General features: G+C 37.2%; 1 protein-coding gene and 1 non-coding gene across 5 annotated transcripts in view; one reads left to right on the forward strand and one right to left on the reverse strand.

The window, feature by feature from the left end:
* Window positions 1-3,425: 3,425 nt before the first annotated feature.
* MTDH (metadherin) overlaps window positions 3,426-23,024 on the reverse strand; it is a 57,453-nt gene continuing 37,854 nt past the window's right edge. For all 4 annotated transcript variants that reach the window (XM_043879126.1, XM_043879125.1, XM_043879123.1 and 1 more), the window contains 6 exons: window positions 22,095-22,193; window positions 16,016-16,140; window positions 12,840-12,947; window positions 10,488-10,628; window positions 8,496-8,652; window positions 3,426-7,800 (listed from right to left, as the gene is read on the reverse strand). In XM_043879126.1, coding sequence (XP_043735061.1) covers window positions 7,730-7,800; window positions 8,496-8,652; window positions 10,488-10,628; window positions 12,840-12,947; window positions 16,016-16,140; window positions 22,095-22,193 — 701 coding nt within the window. In that variant the 3' untranslated portion in view covers window positions 3,426-7,729. The remainder of the gene's footprint in view (window positions 7,801-8,495; window positions 8,653-10,487; window positions 10,629-12,839; window positions 12,948-16,015; window positions 16,141-22,094; window positions 22,194-23,024) is intronic.
* LOC122679743 lies at window positions 12,285-12,391 on the forward strand. The gene has a single exon (XR_006336528.1). It is a non-coding gene; the product is annotated as a U6 spliceosomal RNA (small nuclear RNA).

Genomic DNA, 23,024 nt, shown 5'->3' on the forward strand with positions numbered 1-23,024 from the left:
CCCGACCCAGGGATCGAACCCAGGTCTCCCGCATTGCAGGCAGATTCTTGACCATCTGAACCACCAGGGAAGTCTTGCTGAGCTTCTTTTACTCTTTTACTCTTGCTTCTGGTGGTTTCTTGGCTGCCCCTCCCATAATTAACAACTGTTGGAATCTGCCCTTTGGAATTCAGGGAAGGTCATGGGGGCTGGAGTCTTGCCTACCAGAAATGGGGGAAAAAAAACAGCCTCTGTGCCTGAGAGCCCCACGGGGCCTCGCTTGGTTTCTCCTGACGGATTTTTGCCCTTATTTAGCTTAGATCAGAAGTGTCATGGAATCAGTGCAAGATGGATACTTCTTATCTGCAAGGCTAATTTTATTGTAATGAGAGCATAATGAGCAAGCGGTTACCTTGGGCTGCAGGAGATCCTGCCTTTCCCCACCTTTCTTTGTCTGCTTCTGGGAACCTTATCACCCAAACTGTGTGATTTCCTGTCAGTCTGGGGGTTCCTGCTTTTCTTTGTTTGCCCAAGTCCTCCTGCTGTTTACAGAGATTCTTGATTTCCTGCCACCTGGTCCCTGTTTGCATTTCTCTGCTCCATAGTTCTTTTTTTTCCCTAGTTCCATATTTTTGTAAGAGATTGCAACTGGGGGGGAATTGGGTGAGGGGACACAGGACTGCTCTGGACTATTTTTGCAACTTCCTGTGAGTCTGTAATTACTTCAAAATAAAGCATTTGAAGGTTTTAAAAAAATTGTGTGCAGTTGAATATGTGTATCTTTTCTTTCATAGTTTTTAGGTTTCTAGTTCTTGGTTAAGAACATCTTCTCATATAAAGCAATAAATGTTAATTATTTATCTTAACGAAACTGGAAAAAAAATTTCCTTTATAAGAAAAAAAAAAAAAGAGTATCTCTTCCACTCCTGAGTTATACATGTAGTTAGTTTCCTATATTGTCATTTAAGGTTAAAAAAATTTTTTTTCGGTCTTATATCCAACTGGGGTTTATCTTCATGTATAAGGCATGATGCGATCCAGTATTATTTTCTTTGTTTTGCTGTGCTACCTATTAAAGAAATCAACATTTTACCACTGAAACGAAACCACCACCTAAACTGTAAACAAAATTCCCATGAATAATAGGAATGTATTTCTGGATTCCCCATCCTGTTCTTCCGACCTATCCTCTTACTGACAACTTACTGAATTGCATTGGTGTAGTGCTCAATAAATTTTGAACATTCGTATGTCTGGAGTTCCTCACATTGCCCAAGTTCATTCTCCAGTATCCCTTGCTGATTGACACACACGGATGGGAACTTGCCTCTGCCCAGCTCTACGAGAGGAGGGAGGGAAGAGAAGGCCTGGGCAGAACCCAGTTGCGGACACACGTGGCGTGGCCTCCAGCAGCGTAGGAGCAGCCCCTGTGGAGTCCGGAGTCAGTCCTGAGCATCCTCGGAGGAGCTGGTGGGTGGGCTGTTTTTGTTCGAGCAGCCCTTGGAAGAGGCGAGGTGTTATTCCTGGTGGTAAGGGAATCTACATCTCTTGTGCTTCCAGATTCTTTTTCAGCATAAACTAGCCAGAGGCGGCTCTGGGTTTTACGGCTAAGAACCCTGATGGATGCAAGGCATTTTAAAGTTTATTCTCATAACTGGTATTCATGAGCAGGGTCCCCTGGCCCTCTCCTGTGGCCGCCCACTACTTTTTCTCACTTCCTTTTTTTTCACATTGTTTTCATAGTCTTTGAAGTACTTAAGAATCTGTTGCAGTCTAACTGGAGTTGAATTTAACTTAAATATTTATATTTTTGCTTTCCAGATAAAGAAGGACAGTTTTTCATTTGTTAGATTGTTATTCTGACCTTCGAAAAGACTGCAGTTTTCATTTGACCTTGTATCTTTTTTGAAACATTTAATTTTAGATATGGTAGTTACGGAAATTCCCTGGCAGTCCAGTGGTTAGGACTTAGTACTTTCATTGCCAGGGCCTGAGTATGCTCAGAGTACTAAGGTCCTGCAAGCGCAGGGTGAAGCCAAAAAATAAATAAAAGGGAGTCTAGTGGTTAAGACTCCTGCCTTCAAATGGAGGGGGTGCAGCAGGTTCAATCCCTGGTCAGGAAGCTAAGTTCTCATGTGCCTTATGGCCAAAAACAAAACATGAAACACAAGCAACATCGCTAACAAATTCAATAAAAACTTAAAACAAATTGTGGACAAAAGATTGTCCACATTTAAATATTTGGTAGCTTTAGTGGTTATGTAATTTTTTTGTTTTCCATTTCCTTTTGCAGATACTTACTCTAGTATAGAATATTCTGTTTTTGCTTATCAGCCACTTTAATGTATCCTCTTTCTAGTGCTCATAAGCTTTTTATTACCACCTCTGGGGTTTTCTAGGTATGCAATCAGGAAAAAATGATTTCTTTCTTCTTTGATGTTGTACCAATTTTAAATTTTTGTTAACTGCTAATACGTAAGACAATGTTGACTAGCGAGTGAGTAAACCTGCCTTGGTTTGACTTTAATGAATCTGACATAAGTATTTCACCTACTTTAAGTTTTTGAAATTTAATTTTGGAATAGCTGTTAGATTTAACACTTTTTCAGCTTAACTGTCATGATCATGCACTTTTTCTGCTTTGGGATTAAATGGTTAGATTTCCTGCTATTGCATCTGTTTAATTCTTTTGAAAATTTTCTGGAGTTTGACTGCTAATAACACAGATGCCTCCCAGTTTCTGGCATCAGATGCCCCTTTCCTAGTTTCAGTGCTAAGACAGGTTTTCCGCCATTGTTCATTATCGTGGTCACTTCAGTTTTGATGAGAAGTGGGAATAGCTCCAACTATTCCCAGCGATATATTTTAAAATTATGGAAGACAGTTTAGAAAAGAAATTATTCATAATTCTAGTGTCTTAAGGAGCTCAGAGCTCTGGTTGATCTGCCCACAAAGCCCTGTGGTGTTTGTCAGCAAGTCTGTAGCCCCTGGCACACTTCACAAGATGCCCTTGCCCTAAGCAGGACACACACGGCTCTTATGATCCTGGGGGAGCACCTTCTAGCAGAGCCTCGCTATCCTTCCGTGTGGAAAGGCTGCCATGTAAAGTGTGCATCGCACAACTCCGAGGGCACTCTCTGCCCACGTTGATTCACTGTGTACCTTTGCATATTCATCCCAACAATTTCCCACCAGATGTCCATGCACCAGTGAGGCTGTCAAGGCAGCCTTCCGAGACCTGGTGATGTGTGTTACCTGGGACCCCTAGTCAGTTCTGGCACCGAAAAGGACCTGTGCCAACCCTGGGTATATGAGAGCAGCTATTTTCGTCCATGCCTCTGCAGTCCCCCTCCAACACCCCCCACCCCCGCTGCTTGATCCTGTTACCAAAGATCCAGCTCACCCCCAACACCCCCTACTGGTAACGTTCTATATCTTAAGCAGAATGGTGGTTTCAGAGGTGTTCTTTTTATTATGCTTTATAATTTATGTACATGTTACATATATTCATTTTGAAGGCTTTGATACAATAAATAAAAAAGGAAAGCACACATACAAATAAGAATGCCATTATCATGGGGATGACCTTGAATCTGCTTAAATTTTTCTTCAGATTAGCCTGTTCATGAACCTCAGTATTGTTAATTATTATTAGGTAGGTAGCAAACATTTTACAAGCACCTCATATACCTGTCTTGATGCTAGGATTAGAAATCTTTTATTAAAGTATTTTGAGTAGTAATAATGCCTTTTAATTTTTAAAAGATTATACACCAGGGTAACTTCCCTGAAAATTGTTATAATCTATACTTGCAGTCAACATGTGATAGCAGGCTAGTAAGTTTCTTCAAGCCTCTAGGTCTCTAGAATTTAAAGCATTGAGTGGCAGAAATTTTTCAGAATCTATTACATTTAAGTTAGCATCCAAGAGATTTTAAATTTCTGCTCAATGGGAAAAGCTAACCTGACCTTGAAAGTGATGCTTGGCTGCATAATATACACGATGTATGTCAACCCTGTTCCTGATAGCCCGCTCTCCGCTGCTTCCTCTGTCATGAAACCTGAATGTTAATTTGGCCCGTGAGAGCCCAGGATAGAGACTTAATATTTCCCACACCCCTTTGAAGCTAGCAGGATCAGGTGACTGCGTGGATAAGCCTGTGTGGTGTGAATAACTTGCTAAGAAGAGCTCTTCAGAGAAGGGGGCAGAAAGGCTGAGAGGGGGTTTCTAACTGGTGCAGCTGTCTGCAGTCGTGACACGGATGCTGCATGCTGAGAAGGCGGGAGAGCAGCACGGGAGGACGGACCCTGGGCGCCTGGCCCCGCTGAGGGTCAGGGCAGCTCTGGACTGCTTTCTCAGACGGACATGAAAGAGAAACAAACTTCTAAAATAATGATGCCAAATTTGAGTCTAATTTCCTTAAAAGGGTTGATACGAGTGATACACTGCCCCTGGTGAGTTACATCTACTGCTAAGATGATGGAAGCTGTTTCCCACAGACAATGCTGCGTCACAAACAGGGACAGCTCAAGAGATGCTTCACTCTAAACACTTCTGCCTTTTCCAGTGGTTAAAACCTCCAAGTGCACCTGTGGTTTCAGAGCATCAGGAACATTTGAAACATATAGAACCTAGAGTTTAGAAACATTAACATCAAGAAGCCTTTTAGACTAGCTTAGGATGCGAAGTCCCCTCCAGTAAGAGAACTGTAACGAGCAATTTAAACAAAACAAAAATGGCTTGTTTTATTTACAATACTCAATGCATTTTACAAATAACATATTTGCATTCCCTAAGTCTGTTGGAAGGTAATTCCAGTTTGTGCAATGAGTTTATAGGAAAGTCTTAAGACATCTATTAGACATCTTAAGCCTAAATTCTAAAATTTGAAAGACATTTCACACTATATTAATAGAGGATTGTTTTTAAGAAAAACTAAACTCTGTAGTTAAATATTGCCCTTCAGTATCTTTAACCCAAGTACAAACTGGATTAGTCTATGAAATAATACCATTAGATTCAGATGACTTATTCCCACTCCCCATCCAATAAAATGCATGCACAAAGGAAACACGGTCAATTACATTAATGACATTTTATTTCAATACTTGTTTTTTGGACTCTCTCAACTTTTGTTTTGCTCAATGTAGGGTACAGAGAGGTAGGATTCCAGTCTGGGGAAGTCCTAACCCATTACTCCCCGCTCCAGGACGGGAAGGGTTTTCACTAAGTCTGCGGAGAAAGGTCAGGATGAAGGCCAAGTTTTATTTAGGAGGCTTTGTTTGTTAATCAGAACAAGGATCCCCTTCAGGCCTGATGAAAGTTTTAATGGGGTCATTTATCTCCCTACTAGTGGCTGGGGGAGCGTCTAATCCAAGCCTCCAAAGGACAATTCTCCTCTCTTCCCCCCTCCCTGGATTTTAGTCTTTTGAGTTGATGCTGGAAAACAATTCCTCTGGTTCAGATGCCAGAAACTGCTTTCATGTCATAAACATTTATGGAACAAGTGAAGAGCGATGAACAATGAATGATATTTTAACTGTGCAACAGTCTGCACCTCATGCATGTGTAAGAGAATGAACTGATAGTAATTTTAACACTCATAGCTGCCATCTCTTGAAATATAAAAGCCATGCCCTAGTTCTTGAGCCAGAGAGAAGGGATGGGCATTTCCATCTCGGATCCACCCAAATTTAGAAGGGCACTTCTCTGTCTCTGCACCCATCTCCCCTCAAAAGAAGGTGTTTGTAACACCCAGCATCGGTGGTTCAATGAGAGATACTAAGCTGGAGAAATATAACGTCTGACATTCGACATAGCCAAAATAATTCTAAGATAAAGAAATGGTGAGGTAGAGTTGAGAGAGTTCAATTAAATTTTTTGAGCATAGATCTTTTGGCACATTCTAAAATTACAGACTTCCTATTCAATTATCCTTTGCTGATACCTTTACAAAGTGCTGCAACGCAGGAATTGAATCCTTGGATCTCTTTAGGAAGCAGCTATACAAAGCTAATACAGTCATTTCAAGAAATTCACTCCTGGCACTTTAGCTTATTTACCCCGATACTGAAGCAAATAAAAACAATGCTATCCATTTGCTGAATTTATTTAAACAAATCAATTTAGAAATATCATAGAATTAAACAAAACTTCTGACATGTAAACATACTGCCGTGTTCCTGAAACAGATGTTAACACCTGATAAAAGTTAATAATCGCTTGTTGGGAAAGCTGTCCATTAATAAGGCCAGTCTTCAGCAAAACTAAAACCATTTTGTTTCTTTAGCTTTCCGGTGTAACAATGCAATACTATCAAACCACAATCAAATAGAAGAGACAAAATTGGATGGATAGATCAGTACCATTGGTTACAGCTGTTAAACAGTTTCATTCTTGGCGCCACAGAAAAACAATTAAGCCAATCACATCAAATAAGTCATGGCTTTTTTTCTTTATCACAATTCACTAAGTGATGTTAATTATGGTCCTTGTCAAACACGTTTGGTAAAGGCTATTTACAGTGTACATGGCTGAGCATGCACTATTTATAGTTACAAAGATACCTGCCAGTTTATTACAATAGAATTACACAGTGCCTGAAAATGGTGAAACGTCTCACACATCATTTAAATCAATACAGTTTCAAGCAGGAAACGTTCCTTATTTGATCACGATTGCAATAATTACATGAAAATTCTTATAAAAACACGAATCCCCTTCAAGAAATTGATGCATATTCTACGCACTACAGGTTAAGGCAGTAAAAAAATGTATTCCTGATAACTGGAGGTCTTGACAATGTCAATTAAAGCTGTCTGACTCTAGTTTTTCATTCTCCATCATATACTCAAAGTTCTGTCTGTATAACTAGTTTGTGAAAGATTTCACTTGTAAAGTCAAAAAAGTATTAGTAACGAAGAAGAATTGATGCTGGAAAAAAGTAATTGCTAGGGAAAGGAAAAAAATATAAGTTGGATTTTGCCTGAAAGTTTTCAAATCATACACAAGAGCATTATTTGTGAGTCTCAACCTTAAAAGTATAAAACAAATACATAGAGTTTACCTTTCTTAACTTAAAATATACTGTAGTTTGAACAGTTCAAGTAAAGTAAGACTATCAAAAATAACTTCATAAGCCATACAAGTGTCAACAGCATTTTGAATGTTTTAAGAATATTTTAAAAATTGTAAACTAAACCATGACAGTTTAGTTAAATAATAAATGACTTTTTATTTGCACTTGTGATTTCTTTAATACAAATTGCTACCAACAAATATGTAAAGATATGGCAGATTATGCATTTGATCAAAGCACTTTGATTTAAGCATAAAACAGATTCAAATGGTTTAAGTTCCGTGCATAAGATCCAAGAAGCTGCCTACTAATTTGTAGGCAGCCTTCTCTCTAATCAGAATCCTTTATTCTTTAGCTGCAGATGAGATAGGGCACAATCTGTTGTAAACAGGGCACTGCTGTAAAACCAGGATGAGAATCTTAAGATCGTTCTTGTTAGATTGACCTTCCCCAAGTGTCTTCCAGCACTGTAGTATGTTCTGCTGACCTCTTAATTTCATAAATTAACTTTCCTTTGATTCCATTTTTACGGTGGTTGTGTTCACAGTTTTGTTTTAAAAACTGGTTTAAATTTATATAAAACTCTGTACATGTTCACAAATTATTGCATAAACAGCATAATCTTCAAGACAGTGTTTGCAAACACATGTCCAATTCAGGAAGAAAAAAATTCACGTTTCCCGTCTGGCTTTTTTCTTCTTTTTTATTTGTTTGGGAGATTCCCAACTAGTTTCAGACTTGGCTAAAAGGGAAAAAAAGAGAGAGAGAAAGGGAGAGAGAAAGAGACGTCAGGAGGATAGTAAATACTGTTCTGTTTCAAAAGTATAAAAGCAATATCACTAAAACCATGCTTTGAAATCCACTAATAATGCCTCAGATTTTATGTGCACATTTTCAAGTTCTAGTTAAAGGTTTTTAGGTTATTATCTGGTTGCCTTCCTCTTTTCCTCAATTCCAATGTATTATTTGGTTTAACCATAAGGATGTTCATCATTTTGACCTAGAAGAACCATCACTTACAAGACTCAATCTAAGTAATAAGAGTGAAAGTGGATAAACTGGAAACTAAAGGTAGCTGAAGGCAGAAAAAGGGGTGGGGCGGAAGGGGGCACAGTTTTAAGAACTTGTGCACAGAAAAGCGAGGGGCCCGCAGAGCAGGGGCAGGTACCCAGGGCTCCCCGTGTATGTCCTTAGCCACCGACTCTGGCCTGAAGTGACTTTAGCTGCCTGGTCCTCACCACTGAGCTCTGCAAGGTTCCACGGAATCTAGGCTTTGCAAAGGAGCAAAGGTCTGCTCCAGTAATCCTCTCATGGGGTCGCACAGAGTCACAGGACTGAGTGACTGGACTGAACTGAGTGATCCTTTAGACTTCTGAGACAGTGACACCTATGAACAGTACAGAGAACCCCAAAAGAACCAAAATGAGGATGACTCACTCTGTGAAGGAGGCACGCTGTTTTGCTTAGCATTTGACTTGGATTTATCTGTTTCTTGTAGCATCGGTGGCACTTGGGAAGAGCTTTTGTCAGAATCATTTTTTGATAAAATAACAGATGGCTCGGTAGAAATAGCAGGTGGAAGAGTCTTGATAGGCTATTTTGAAATAAAATTATCTTAGGTTTTAATAAAAAAAATCAAATGTCATAGTAATAACAAGAGGCTGCTCAGCTGGAATATAAAGATGGTGAATAAATCATTTACCAGCAGAAGCACTATAACTCATGCCTGCCCTCTAGTGACATATAACCAAATAAATCTTTAACTACAGTATCCACAAATACAGGTTGAGATAAAAATGATTAAATGTGTAAAATTACAAGATGTCTACTGCATCTCAAAGAGGAGCGAATAATTCAATTTTCATTAACTTTTACATTTGTCTTTTTCATTACAAACAACAGGACTTTTTCATGTACTGGTATTCAATGGTTCCGTCCATTTCCCACAAACTCTCACCTCTTCAAAACCTTTTCTTGTAAAGGCAAAAATAGCAAATTTCTGAACTACCAGAAGTGACATCTCCTTTCCTCCTTTTCATGAGGTAGGGATATCTCAAGCAGCAGCAGCAGCAGCTTCAGTTTTCTCCCCAAGGAAAAACATGGCCTCAGATAAAGCAGACTATAGCTACTAGTCCTAATCTATTAAAGCAACTAGTAAAACTCAGGTCCAAATCTTCAGAGTTTCATTGAGTCTGGTAGTGAAATTATAAAGCTTAGGGCCAAACTTGAGTCTTGCTTCTCCTCTCCAACCTGGGAGCAGAGCGGTCAACTAACTGATCTGCTGGAATGAGGCTGAACTGCTAATGCATGTTCGGGACAGGTAAAGGACTTGTGGAGTGAGGCTGGAAGAGGTGAGGCAGAGATCATCTCACCCTAAGCTCTACCTGTGATGATGACTTTGAATACAGAAACAAGGGTAAGTCATACTTCTCTTGCCCCTTGTTCTTCCAGGCTCCATGAATGCAAAAAAGCAAAAGGAGAAAGGAAACAAAGAGGAAGATGTGCGTGCTTAGATAACTACTAGGGCTCCTTCCATTTCAGGTATCTGAAGCTGTATTTACAACGCTTGCTTCAGTTTTATTAATGCTCCTTGTGTTTATTCCAAAATTTTAGTACCCATTTTTAAATCTCTTCCCACCCTCCATCCTCTCACTTCTCTATATTAAATCACAGAAGGACTCAAATATCCTTTACAAGGTGACTTCTGAAAATGACTTATCAAAATGTCACATGACCCTTTGCAGTCTTAATATTAAAGCTGTTTCATTAAATATGTAAGTGCCATAAAAGCAGGGGATTTTTTTCCCCTGCTTTGTTCTCTGATATATCTCCAGAACTTTAAATAGTGTGGGAGATTCTCAATACATGTTTTGAATGAGAACCATGCACAATTTCATAGTTATTAATATTTAATATATTTCTAAATGATACAACTTACCAAATTAGAAATCAGACTTTTAAAGCGCTATGGGCTTTGTGTCACTGGTCTAGACCTTTTATAAAATGGTCCCTTCTGACATATCAAAATTTTCCACAGATGGCACACATTTCAAGATATTGTCACTACATAAAAAAAAATGCTATATTTTAGAGATTGGACCATAGTCATAATATATTATGTGCATGCTTTTGGAAAAGTGCAACTACTCACATTTTCTGTAAGCCATCTGTCTATGTCCCTTGTATACCTAGATATTTAACAAGAAAAAGAAACAGTCTAGTGGCTTTCTCTAGTTTTGCTTCTGACAGTTGTGGGACTTGGGCCAACTTATTCAACTTCTCTAACGTCATTCATACCTTTTCTTTTGGGGTTGCTATGAGGGCAATCTGGTATATTAAAAATGTTTAGCACGGTGTTTCAATAAAATATTAGTATTAATACAATTCTCCAGTCATCAAAATTTTATTTCTTGGATAGCAAAACGTTACCTGGCTATTTTTGATTAGTGCATCAGCTGGATCACTAGTGCTCATGGTCTTCAGAGAAAAAGCTTTGTCCTGCTTTGGACGGACTTTAGAGGCGTTCACTGGGAGCTCTTCTCTAACGTCTGTTTCTAATTCCTCTGTGTCCTGCAGAGAAAAGCAGTGCATCAGATGGTATAAAGAATTCTATGAATTAAAACATACTTGGTGTAGAATGCCAATGTCCAAAAGATATTTCTCAAGAAGATAATTTTATTTCAGAAACTGCCCAAATAGCTTAAAAGAGCATAAAAATAATTATTCAAAGGTTATTCAAATAATTATTATTCAAAAATTATTTATTATTATTTAGAAATCTCTGGTATGTTCATCATTCCTGTTTTCTTCAGGGATTTAAAGCTTCTGTAAACTAAAAAACAACACACTCACAACCTCAAATGGGAATCATTTAATTTACTAAACCAAACAAAAAAACTAGTACTTTTTCCTTTTAGAAAAAATTACACGGTGAATTAGTTGATACTTTGAGACTTTAGAAATAGTATTTCACTTAATGACTTCTTCAAGGCATGAAATATATATACACAAGTGCATTTTCTAGATAAAATAAGCTTGCCATAAAATAGGCATGTCATAAAATATCAAGGACAAATTTTTGATTTCCTCAAACTAGTTTTCTCAACTGAAAAATAAAATTTGTGTAGATTCTAAGGTCCTTTCCAAGTTTAAGTTTAAACATTTCCATTCTTAGGCCTTTATAGACTTTCAAAAATACATAACATGCTTAGGTATGTGAAAGAAGTTATGAATAAGAATATGTTAAATATGACATCATTGTAAACGGTAAGAAAGAAAAAAAATCCAAAATGTAATCACTTATGCATAGGCTACCATGTGCTATGTATTTTACAGAACTTCACAGATCTCATTTAATTCTCAAAAGCAACCTATGCAGTTAAGCAACTTGTGCAAAATACAACAACAAAAGAATAGTAAATGGCAGAACTGAGATATGAATACAGATCGACTTATTCACTGTATATAAGTGAATTAAATACACTTAAATATATTTAAGTGAATTTAAGTGATTATATACTTATTCACTGTATTGAAAAAAACTGTACTTCCCTGGTGGTACAGTGGATAAGAATCCATCTGCCAATAAAGGGGACATGGGTTCAATCCCTGGTCCGGGCAGTTTCCACACACCACGGAGCAACTAAGCCCATGTGCCACAACTACTGAGCCAGTGCACCCAGAGCGTGTGCCCTACAAGCCGCCACAGTGAGAAGCTGCGTACCATGATGAAGAGCCGCCCCCAACTGCCCCATTAGTCTGTGCGAAGCAACCAAGACCCAGTGCAGTAATAATAATAAGAAAAAGAGCACCACCAAAGGAACTTTCACAATTTAATTAAGTAGGAAAATTATTATGTAGCCTGTTCTCTAAATATTTTGGCTATCTCCTACATTTAAAGGAATGAAAACAATTAGCCACAAAGTTACAGGTGAGAAACAAGATTTTCATAAGCTGCAATGTAACAGTGATAATGCTTTCAAAAACAAAGTCATGCATATTTCTAGTCATCTAGTACACCTGAAATTAATCTTTGTTTTCATCTATACTAAAATCTAGAAATATTTTCCCAGATAGGAAAAGACAAAAGAAAAGGAAAAGTTTCTGTTAAAAGCCAAAAATAGCAGGAAAGGATACCAAGTGCAACAGCCAGCAAACTCAGAGTTAAGTGCAAGATATCCCTTGTTGTGCACATGGTTTTTATAATTGTATTAAAATTCTAATCTGGTGCTCGCTTCGGCAGCACATATACTAAAATTAGAACGATACAGAGAAGATTAGCATGGCCCCTGTGCAAGGATGACATGCAAATTCGTGAAGCATTCCATATTTTTACACATGTACACCCATGGTGGATTCAAGTCAATGTATGGCAAAACCAATACAATGTTGTAAAGTAAAAAAAAAATAAAATAAAATAAAAATGGGGGAAAAAAATTTCTAATCTGCTAAATTCCACTGCTCAAAGAATTTCTGAGTATGAAATACCGTAACCTCTGTTTCATTTCACCATAATATAAACCCAAGTGCACTAATTTAGAATTTTAGTTAGTTGCTTTTGGTTTACATCTTTGATATGATTTTCTTTAGAGCAATAATCTTTTTATTACAGTATGATATATAAAACCTTTAAAACATTCTATGACTTTTCAAACACTAAGTAAATCTGATGTCTCACATCCTGTATTTATATCTCTACATTTTCTTAGCATCTGCAAATGATCCTTTCATAAGTCAGTAGTAGGTGCTTAATGAAGGATGTCTGTTGTTTTGATATTTTACCTGTGCAAGAGCATTATCTTCACCTTGCTTCTTCTTTTTCTTTTTTTTCTTTTTAGATTTTCCTGTTGGAAGAGCTCCCTCTCCCTTTTCTTTATCATCATCTGAAACCTGATGTTAAAGGAAAAGTACTGAAATGAATCAATGAAGTTTTCTTTATTCATAATTTAGGAAATAATTTATTAGGTTTAGTCTTTTTCTCCCAAATTCTACAATTAGTAATAATAAAACTGATCTTAAGTCACACAAAAAATAACAAAACTCTTCTTCACTCTTCTATTTGTTTATGATAAACCCCTTTTTCTTACATCTTTCATTATTCACTACATGATCAATTAGAGCTGTGCAAACATTGGTTTTTAAAAGTTCATTTCATAGGTCATTCATTTTATTTAAACACAGAGCTATTTGCATTAAAGTTGAATTTGACTCTGTTAAGACAACGACAAGGTACAGAGGAAGAGAAAGTATCTGTAAATCATATATCCAACAAAGGACTTGTATCCAGAATATATGAAGAACACTCAAAATTCAACAGTAAACAATCCAGATGAAAAACATGCAAAAGATATAAACAGGTATTTCACAAAGTGACTGGAAAGGTTCTGCATCTTTAAAAAATTTTTATTTGTATTTATTTTGGGGGCTCTGCTGGGTCTTCTTTGCTGTGTGGGCTTCTCTCTAGTTGTGACGGGCGGGGGCTACTCTTGAGTCGCAGCATGTAGGCTTCAGTTGCTGCAGTTCTCAGGCTCTCTTGCTCCGCAGCATGTGGGATCCTCCCAGACCAGGGATGCAACCCCTGTCTCCTGCATTGGCAGGCGGATTCCGCACCACTGAGCCACCAGGGAAGCCCTAGAAATGTTCTTTGTCTTGACTGTATTAGTGTCAAGGTCCTGGTTGTGATATTGTCCTAAAGTTCTGCAAGATGTTATCATTGGGGGCCCCTGGGTAAAGGGTACAGGTGTTTTTTCTCTGTATTATTTCTTCTAAGTACATGTGACTCTAAAATTACCTCAAAACAAAAGCCTTAATTAAAAAAAAAGTGAGAAGGAATGTCATTAAAAATAATACTGTGCATGACAAAAATAGCAAATTAGAATCTTGGTTAAGAGACATTCAGTCCAAGTCGGTTCCTAGCTGTGGAGAAACTTCCACAGAGGTTTTAACCACAGGCTCATAATGATGAAAATATCACATGAAAAGATGCATCCTCTGAAGGATATTCAGGTCACAAGGACTCCAGTCCGTCTGCTTTTCAGCCAATTTATAATTCATCCATAAGAGAAATGTGATTCCTCATGGTAGAACATTATTTTTGCTCATGGGAAAAAGGCTGAAATTAACATCTTTTAACTCATGAAAAAATTGACATTATTGGCCTCCCTGGTGGTCCACTGGTTAAGAATCCACCTCATAATGCAGGGAACATGGGTTTGATCCTTGGTCTGGGATGATCCCACATGGCACTGAACAACTAAGCCCGTGTACCACGACTTTTCTTAGGCCTATCTACAAAACACCCCGCATCTAACACATTCCCAAACTGAACCAACCACCTTTCCCCTCAGTTAACCAGCTTTTGTTTTCTCTGTTGGGAATACCACTTTCACCATCCCAGTTACCTAAGTGTTCTGGAAGTCATTTTTGATGATTCTTTCTCCAATCAATTCTAACCATATGTTCTGTTGATTTTGCTTCAATTTATTTTTCAAACCTCTCCCCTACTCTGTATACTATTCTTACCACTGCTGCACAGGTCTACTAAAGCAACGTTTAAACTGGTATTCCTGCCTTTATTCTTATACGCCTCCATTCCTTTATCTACAGGGATTACCAAAGTAGCAACCAACCCCCCAAAACAAAAACACCCCCACAAAAACAAACAAAAAAATCTCACAAAAACAAAACAAACCACTTTAAGACTCTCCCATTATTTATAGGACAAAATCCAAGGTTTTTTGCATGATATTCAAGGGCTTGTAGAATCTTCCCTCTTCTTTCCTTTCCAGCCTCATTTCTGACCCCTCTTTGCTCTGACCCCATTATGCTCTTACCGCTGGGATGCCTTTGCTAAAACTCCAAAGTGCTTTCATAATTCCTAATACATTATAACATGACCTTTATCTTCCAGAGTGCTGGTCTCTTTCCTCTCCTCCCTACCTGGAGTGTAGTGCTCCTTGAAAGCAGTAATTGTACTTTGTTTCTCTACTAGCACAATATCTGAGCCACAGCAGATGTAATTTTAATCATTGTTGAATAATAATGGCCCTATTATCTTCTCTTTGACTTTTTTTTTAATAGAAAAACTAACCAGCAGAAAAGTTCAATCAGTAGCTTAGTGTCTCTTGTAAATATCACTTCCATTCTTTTTCAAAGCTATCAACTTAGTTCATTATCTCCTGCCCTGATTTATGTAATCCAAATAGTACAAAATAGGCTCCAAAATCAGTCTTCTCAATTTTCTGCAATATCTAGCCTAATTTTTCTAACCCCAGCAATGACCAGGTTATCCCTGGTTTATTTTATTTTATTTTTTATCCCTGGTTTAAAGACTGTCCATAGGTTCTCATTACTTACAGAATTCCATAAAACTGTGGCAATCTACATCATTCGTTTCATCTATTTACCAAATGCCAAACATGTTGCTAGAGCTACAAAAACAGAGACTTCACAGTCCCTTCCTTAAGGAATGAAGCCTAGAAGGGGAAGACGGACATGTAAACCACTGATCCTACCACCAGTCGATTCCACAGGTGTATTATTCCTCCCCATCAAACATGCTACTTTCCTTGGCTCCTTTTTCATAATGTTCTCAGTCTTATCTTGCTATGAAACTTTCCTTAATTTTTTACTGAGATCCAATCTGCTTGTATCTAAACACACCAAGAGTTGGTAGGCTGGTAAATAATTCTAGTAAGAGGACAGAAATTGTGCGTTTGTTTTCTTATCAATATATAGTAATGCTTTCCACATAGAATCGTCAGTAATCTGTGGAAAGAAGAAATAGTAATAGAGAGAAGGCATGCGACCCTAAGATGATTGAAGCTAGTGTGATTAGAATGCCTCTCTGAAGCAGTTCTACCCCTGGATACATTTATAATACAGAATGTAACCCTTAATAATTCCAATACAGTTGGATGCACAGAGAAATAAACATACCCACCAATCCTTTTACTCACTTTTTGATCATCAGGAATTGGTTCCTGGGACTTCAGAAGTGAGGCTCTTTCTTCATCTACCCAGTTCCCCCACTCTTCTGCTGGTGCATTCCAATCAGAACTGGGATCAGCAGAAGACAGACCATCTAAAATTTAACAGTGTGAATCAGGTTATCTGTCACTTCTGCCAAAAACCAAATGCAAAACCCCAAATTCTTTATGTTGAACTAAGCTGTAATTTTAAACTATTACTCTTCTTCCTCCCAACCACATTTTAAGAGCTAGGAAAAAACCCAGTAACATGATGGTAAAAGCCTTTCCCCAACTTCTGCTGGGCACATTACATGACTAGATGGAATGACTAAGAAACTCCAGAAAACTTATTAATTAACCATTTATTCCATTCTTCCTACTTCCTTTATTATCAAAGGAACTCTGTCTCCTGAATTTGCTTTCTTTTCATTGTGTATATCTAACTATAAGAAGGACTTGGTCATTTTTTTTTGTTTTCTGATTCTTCCCCCCAGGGTACAAAATGAGTCTTTAACAGAAGTGCCAAAATCATGCTCTTCCCCTCCTTATGAACTTTTCAAGATTAGGTTCTTCAAGTTCACCAAATCATGCAGAATATTTAACCTCTTCCTCTTCTCCTATTTTTAAAAATACTTAACCTGTACCTTACACTTTTTTCAGATTATTCAATGCTACTTACATCTTTCCAAATATGTGAGTCGTTTTTAGGGTTTCTATCACCCTATCCTCAAGAACAATCTTTTCGAGGACAGGGTGATAGAATTTAAGAAAAAATTTTTAACCTAGACTTTCATACACATCCATGTATACACCCATGACTACTTACTGTCAAGATAACAGAAGTTAGACTTTATTTCTAAATGGTTAGCAAGTCATCCTAACATTATTCTTAACTGGGGGGAAAAAACCCCCAAACCAAAAAACAAACCCTGACTTCTGCCCAAATAATGCCAAATGCTACTTTTCCCAAATAATAAATTCTTATATACTTCAGTCTGTTTCTGGAATTTCTGTTCCATTCATCTATTCCTGGGATAGTGGAATACAAAATGTAACTCTGTATGCATTTTAACATCTACAAAAACAAATCTGCCTGCATTTCTCTTATTTTCTTCACTATTCTTATTTTTCCACATGAATTCTATTATTTTTGTTTAGAGGGGAGGAACTATGATACATCTTCATCAAGACTTTTAAAAAGTCTATCTTTTAGAAAAATATGTAATGATCTGGGAAAATGCTCATAGGGAAAAAAAAGGCAGACAAAACTGTCTGTGCACCATGATCCCAAATTTATATAAGGAAGAGATTAAGGAATACATTAATAATAGATACATCTCAACAATGGAGTTACAGGAATTTCATCTTATTAAGTACTAGAACTTGAGCTAGACAGGTAACAGAGATACAAAAATGAGTATGACAAAAGGCCTTCCCACATGGAGCTCACAGTACAACAGACAGTTAAGTACAGAGTGAGATTCTGTCATGAGAAGCGCAAAAAGGGAGAAGAGGGACTAAACCAGTAGAGGATGGGGAGAGACTGAAAGCATAAGAATCTATGGTCCAGTATAGGAGAAGCATGGACAAGTGACTACAAGTGTGAAATATATTACAAACCAGGAAGTTCCTTTCTATATTTCTGTATTTCCTACTACAAGCAGGTATGCAGAGCCGGAATCACACAGTAACAGCATAGAGGTTAAGACTCTAAGGTGTCTTAGAGTCAAACAGACCTATATTTGAATACTGCTCTACTACTTAATAACCATGTAATTTGGGTCAAATTTCTTAACCGTAACGGGCTATGTACCAACTTCATAGGATTGTTGAAAGGATTATATAAGATACATGTAAAGCAGTTCAGGACAATGCAGTAAGTGCTTAATAAATGCTATCTATTGCTTTTATACATTATTGATGACATTAATAATAGAAAGCCAGTTTAAAAGTTATTAGGCATATACAATTAATTTATTTCTCACAATCCTGTAAATCTCCCAATAAGATACACTTGGTTATGTCTTAATGTATGTGTAATTTTTATAAGTAAAGATGGATCTAGTAGATGTCTGGAACCAACTGCTCACCTTACACCAAGCATTCATTAACAATATTTTTAGGAGATTTGAATGCCAAAGTTGTCAATGATTTTGCTTAACCCTCACAAGTAAGATTTGGAAAACTGGTGTTCATAAACCAAGTCTCTTAAGACCTCTTATCAGGAAAAAAACCCTTTGTCAAGGGGGAAAAAAAAAAGTTTAAGCAAATGGGACTTCCTTGGTGGCTCAGTGATAAAGAATCCGCCTGCCAATGTAGGAGACGGGTTCAATCTTTGGGTCAGGGAGACCCCCTGGAGAAGGAAATGGCAATCCATTCCAGTATTCTTGCTTGGGAAATCCCACGGACAGACGGGCCTGGCAGGTCCATGGGGTTGCAAGAGTCAGACACAACTTAACGACTAAATAAGAACAACATAAACTCTTAATAAATACAGCAGTGGTGCAGGTGTGGTGAGGGGTAAAAATCTAATAAAGTACTTGGTAAAATTATTATTTTTTTTAAAGGTTTAGACAACCATAAAGCTTGAGGAATAACTGTAGCCCATGCTTCAACTTCTATCAGAACATTAACAGAAACATAAATCTCTACAGGCTTTATTAAAGCTTTATGGTGATTTTTCCATGTCTATTGATTTCAGGTTGGTATACCTATCTGTTTTTTGTGGCTACATTGTGTGGCATGTGGGATCTTAGTTCCCCAACCAAGTACTGAACCTGCGGCCCCTGCAGTGGAAACTACTGGACCACCCTTTAAAATTAACTGGAGATCAAATAAAACTGCTTCCTACCCCTGCCCCATTTGTAGGATTTTAGTTCCCCGACCAGGGATTGAACCTGGGCTCTCGGCAGAAAAACACAGAATCCTAACCAGGGAATTCCCCAAATAAAACTACTCTAAAACAACAGGTCAATCCCCTAAGCCTAAAAATTGTCACCAGGCAACTTCTCAATGCATAATTCTTACAGTTCATGGGCCTAATAAACTTCTAGACAGTTTCCTTGAAATTGTGTAGTATAGTTTCATTCAAGCCATAGTTCTCTCTAATTATAATTTCTCATTTCTTAAAATTCTTCCATTAGTTTGCTAAACTTTCCAAAGAACTACATTAGCTGTCTTTTCAAAATGGTCTTTTCAAAATAGCTCTCTATTTAATTTGCTTGTGAAACCATGTTTTAGGTTTAAGCATCTCATAGCTGTTTTCCTTTCTATTTCAGTAATAAAGTGGCTGTCAGTTGTTTCTGGTCAAAACTTAATTCAGCATTAACTTTAATAAAACAAAACAACTATGTTAGAAAGACATTCTCCAGTGTTGAAACAGACAATACAAGTTAACCTCACTGAGTCGACTATGCTCCTAAAAGACAATTAATAGTACCACAACACTTACTGAATATTTACCATGTAGTAGGCAGTGTTCTAAGGGCTTTATATGTATTATGTCATTTAATCCTCTCAACAAGTCTGTGAGGGAAGAAATATTATTTACAGATGATGAAACTGAAGCAGAGAAAAACAAGGTGGCCAAGATTCAAACTCAGGCAGTCTGTCCTCAAAGCTCATGCTCTTAACCTCTTCACTATGGGGCCATTACTTCTTTCACTCTGTGTCAACAAAAACAAAATTCTATTCAAAATCTGACTTTTTATAGGGGTTATGACATTGTTCCTTTATGGTCAAGATAATTGACAGATTAACATCTGCCTTTAAAAAATGTTACCTTCTGTACTTTAGCATCTTAATTTTACTTTTTAAACTATTTTGGCTGCAAGGCAGGAACTTAGTTCCCTGACCAGGGAGCGAACCTGTGCCCCATGCAGTGGGAACGTGGAGTCTTAACCACTGGACCACCATGGAAGTCCCAGCATCTTAACTGTATATTCAAGTGCTTCGGTAAATTAAGTGCCTTTCTGCCAGATAATGATGTCTATGCCTCAAACCAGAGGGTCAATATATTACTCAAATCACACTGTTAAATAATATATATACTTTGTGGGATTAGTAATCTCAAATATGTCATGCATTCTATAAATTTAGAAGGAATGACTAAACTCACTGAGTACCAAAATTAGGGACATTAAAGAAGGTAACACAAAAAATAAAATTCAGAGAAAATGTGGTTAAAGAGTAACTGAGGACTTAAAAGACTGCCAATACAGCATAACGAACAAAGAAAGTGTTCTTAACGCTTATTACTTTAAGAACAGAGTCCCATGGATATGTTTATTTCAGTATATTTATTAGCCATTTTTTTTATACAAGGATAAAAAGTAGAGCTGTTGTGTCCAAGCAGTGAAGCCTAGAGCCCTGCTTGCTCAGTTTTTCTCAGCTTTAACCCACAGCTGCCCAAGACACCTCAGTGCTATTTTCTTACAATCACTACCTGTTAGTCCTATAATCATTCCTCAAGTCTATTTTGCACATAGCTGTTCATTCTTCCCAAAGTACAGGTAAGGCTTTTTTCCCCCTCTAAAAATTGCTTTCACATCTTTATAACACTTTGTATTTATCTGATACTTTATAATTTTCAAAGAATTTTCATGTTCATTCAGTATCTCATTAAAACCTCATAACACTCTATGGAAATAGGTATGAGAGACTATTTGCTCTATTTCACAGGTCAGTTAATCTAGATTCCAAGATAAGTGACCAAATTCAAGACATATGAATTGCTACTTTTTAAAGTCAGGATTAGAACTAGGATTTACCTTCTAAACTAGTATCCTCACCCTTACCTCCCTAATATTTAGTCAGCAGATGGTAAAGAATCTGCCTACAATGCAGGAGATCTGTGTTCGATCCCTGGGTGGGGAAGATTCCCTGGAGGAGGAAATGGGAGCCCACTCCATTATTCTTGCCTGGAGAATTCTATGGACAGAAGAGCTGGCAGGCGACAGTCCATGGGGGTCACAAAGAGTCGGGTTAGATACGACTGAGCGACTAATACTCAAGGCTTTTTACAGTATGGTCCTTCGTAATTTACCTTTCCAACCTCATCTCCCTCAACCTCTAAGAATTACGCTTCAACTAATCTAAGAGAGCAGTCTAAGACTGATTTTCAGACTGTGTTTCAAACTTACCTTTATGATTACTATCATCACCAAGGCTGTACATGTAGTGGTTAAGAGCATGAACTCTGGAGCCAGACTACCAAAGTTTGATAGCCGTTCCTCCAACTTAACTGTGTGGCTGGGGAAAATTAGATAACTTTTCTGTGTTTCAGTCTTTTCATCTGCAAAGTGTGGGGAAAAAATAATACCTACACCTCATAGAACTGTACTAAACAAACTAATAATATACATAAGACTTAAACCACTGAGATCAGCGCCTGGCACGGTCAGGTGTCTGCCTTTATTATAACATCACTACCGAACACCTGTATAAAGCGCTGCACTAAGTACTGATGGAAAGAAAAGTCAAAGAGAGCTCCTGTCTTCAGAGGGTTGTAAATTCTAAGATTTGAGGTTGTGGGGGAAAAAAAACATTTTTTTTAAATGAAGATGGTATGAGCTTTCTGAACATAAAAATCATATTCTTCCCCCCTTCCTCTTTTTTGTGATTCTTGCCTTTAACTTTCTTATGCTTCTACTGGAAATTAGACTAAGAAAACGGTTTTCTACCAACATAAAAACCTGCATAACTCACAAATTCAAAGCCATTCTTATATATTCTATTCACTCTAGTATATTAAAACTAGGGAAATAAATAGAATATTTATTTAAAACAAACAATTTTAAAAACTATAAAAACTACAGTGCAACTATAAGAAAACTTCATGTTTAAATATTGCCTCAATCATGAAAACCGAATTTAATTTTCTTTTTTAAAATTCTACAGGTATTTAATAATCGGTTTATAAGTAGGATACATTTGGTATTAAGTTATATCGCTATGACCTAAAAGGTGGAAAATTAGAATTAAAATTAAAAAACATAAACATGAATTCAGGGTGCTAGAAAGAAAATTCTGAAAACAAAAACAAAAGCAAACTGATAAAAGGACATACTTAACCCAGACCATTCATCATCGATATAGGGTTGATTACGGCTAACATCCCACTGATAATCAGAAGTGGTAGACTGAGAAACTGGCTCAGCAGTAGACCCTTAAATGAAAACGAATGCAATAAAATTAAAAATGGAAATTTCTAATGATGTTTCATAACAATAGTTCTATACTTTGCACACGAAGATTTAATTATTTTTCATTTCTCCTAAAAGGAAAAATTCAGACATTAGAAAAAGAGTTAAGATAAAGAAAAGTAGAATTGATGGTAATTTTAGATTAAGTATGATAATCACTAGATTGAATTCACTGATCAGAAATCTATTTTTTCCCTAGTACCGATCCATTAGATTTTATCTTTTATTAATACATACTTCAAATTGGCTATCTCCAAATTTCAAGTCAAAAAAGTTTTATTTTTCTTAATGAAAAGTAATAAAGCGTTAAAAAAAACCTAGATGTTTCAGAATATCCCTATATCCTTAGAACCCTGAAGGAGAGAATTACAAAATGTCTGAGTTTCCTAGAACTTTCTAAGGAAAAAGACAAAAGAAATAGATGATACTTAGAGAAGTGAGGCAGAAAGAAGCCGAAGAGAATTTAGAGAGCTGTGCCGGCGGTTTAGAGACCAACTTAAGTTCAAGTGCAGTTAAAGAGAAGAGAAAATTATCTTTTAAATTTTTTGTCTTTATTTCTTTGGGAGGTGGGAAATAAGTGTGGTGAGTGGGGGTCACACAGCCCTTAAGCAGTATGATGAAAGCTATGGTTAGACTACTGTCCAGGACTTACACGAAATCCTGCATACAGTTTTCAGGGCATACACATTCAAAGATGCCAGGTCAAAATCCTTGGCTCTACTGCCATAAACTCATTTTAGCATGGAAATGTGAAGAGTGGTTCTCCATCAGGGATTTATATACCATGGACCTTC

Source organism: Cervus elaphus, chromosome 21, assembly GCF_910594005.1.
Source record: "Cervus elaphus chromosome 21, mCerEla1.1, whole genome shotgun sequence".
Lineage (NCBI taxonomy): Eukaryota > Metazoa > Chordata > Mammalia > Artiodactyla > Cervidae > Cervus > Cervus elaphus.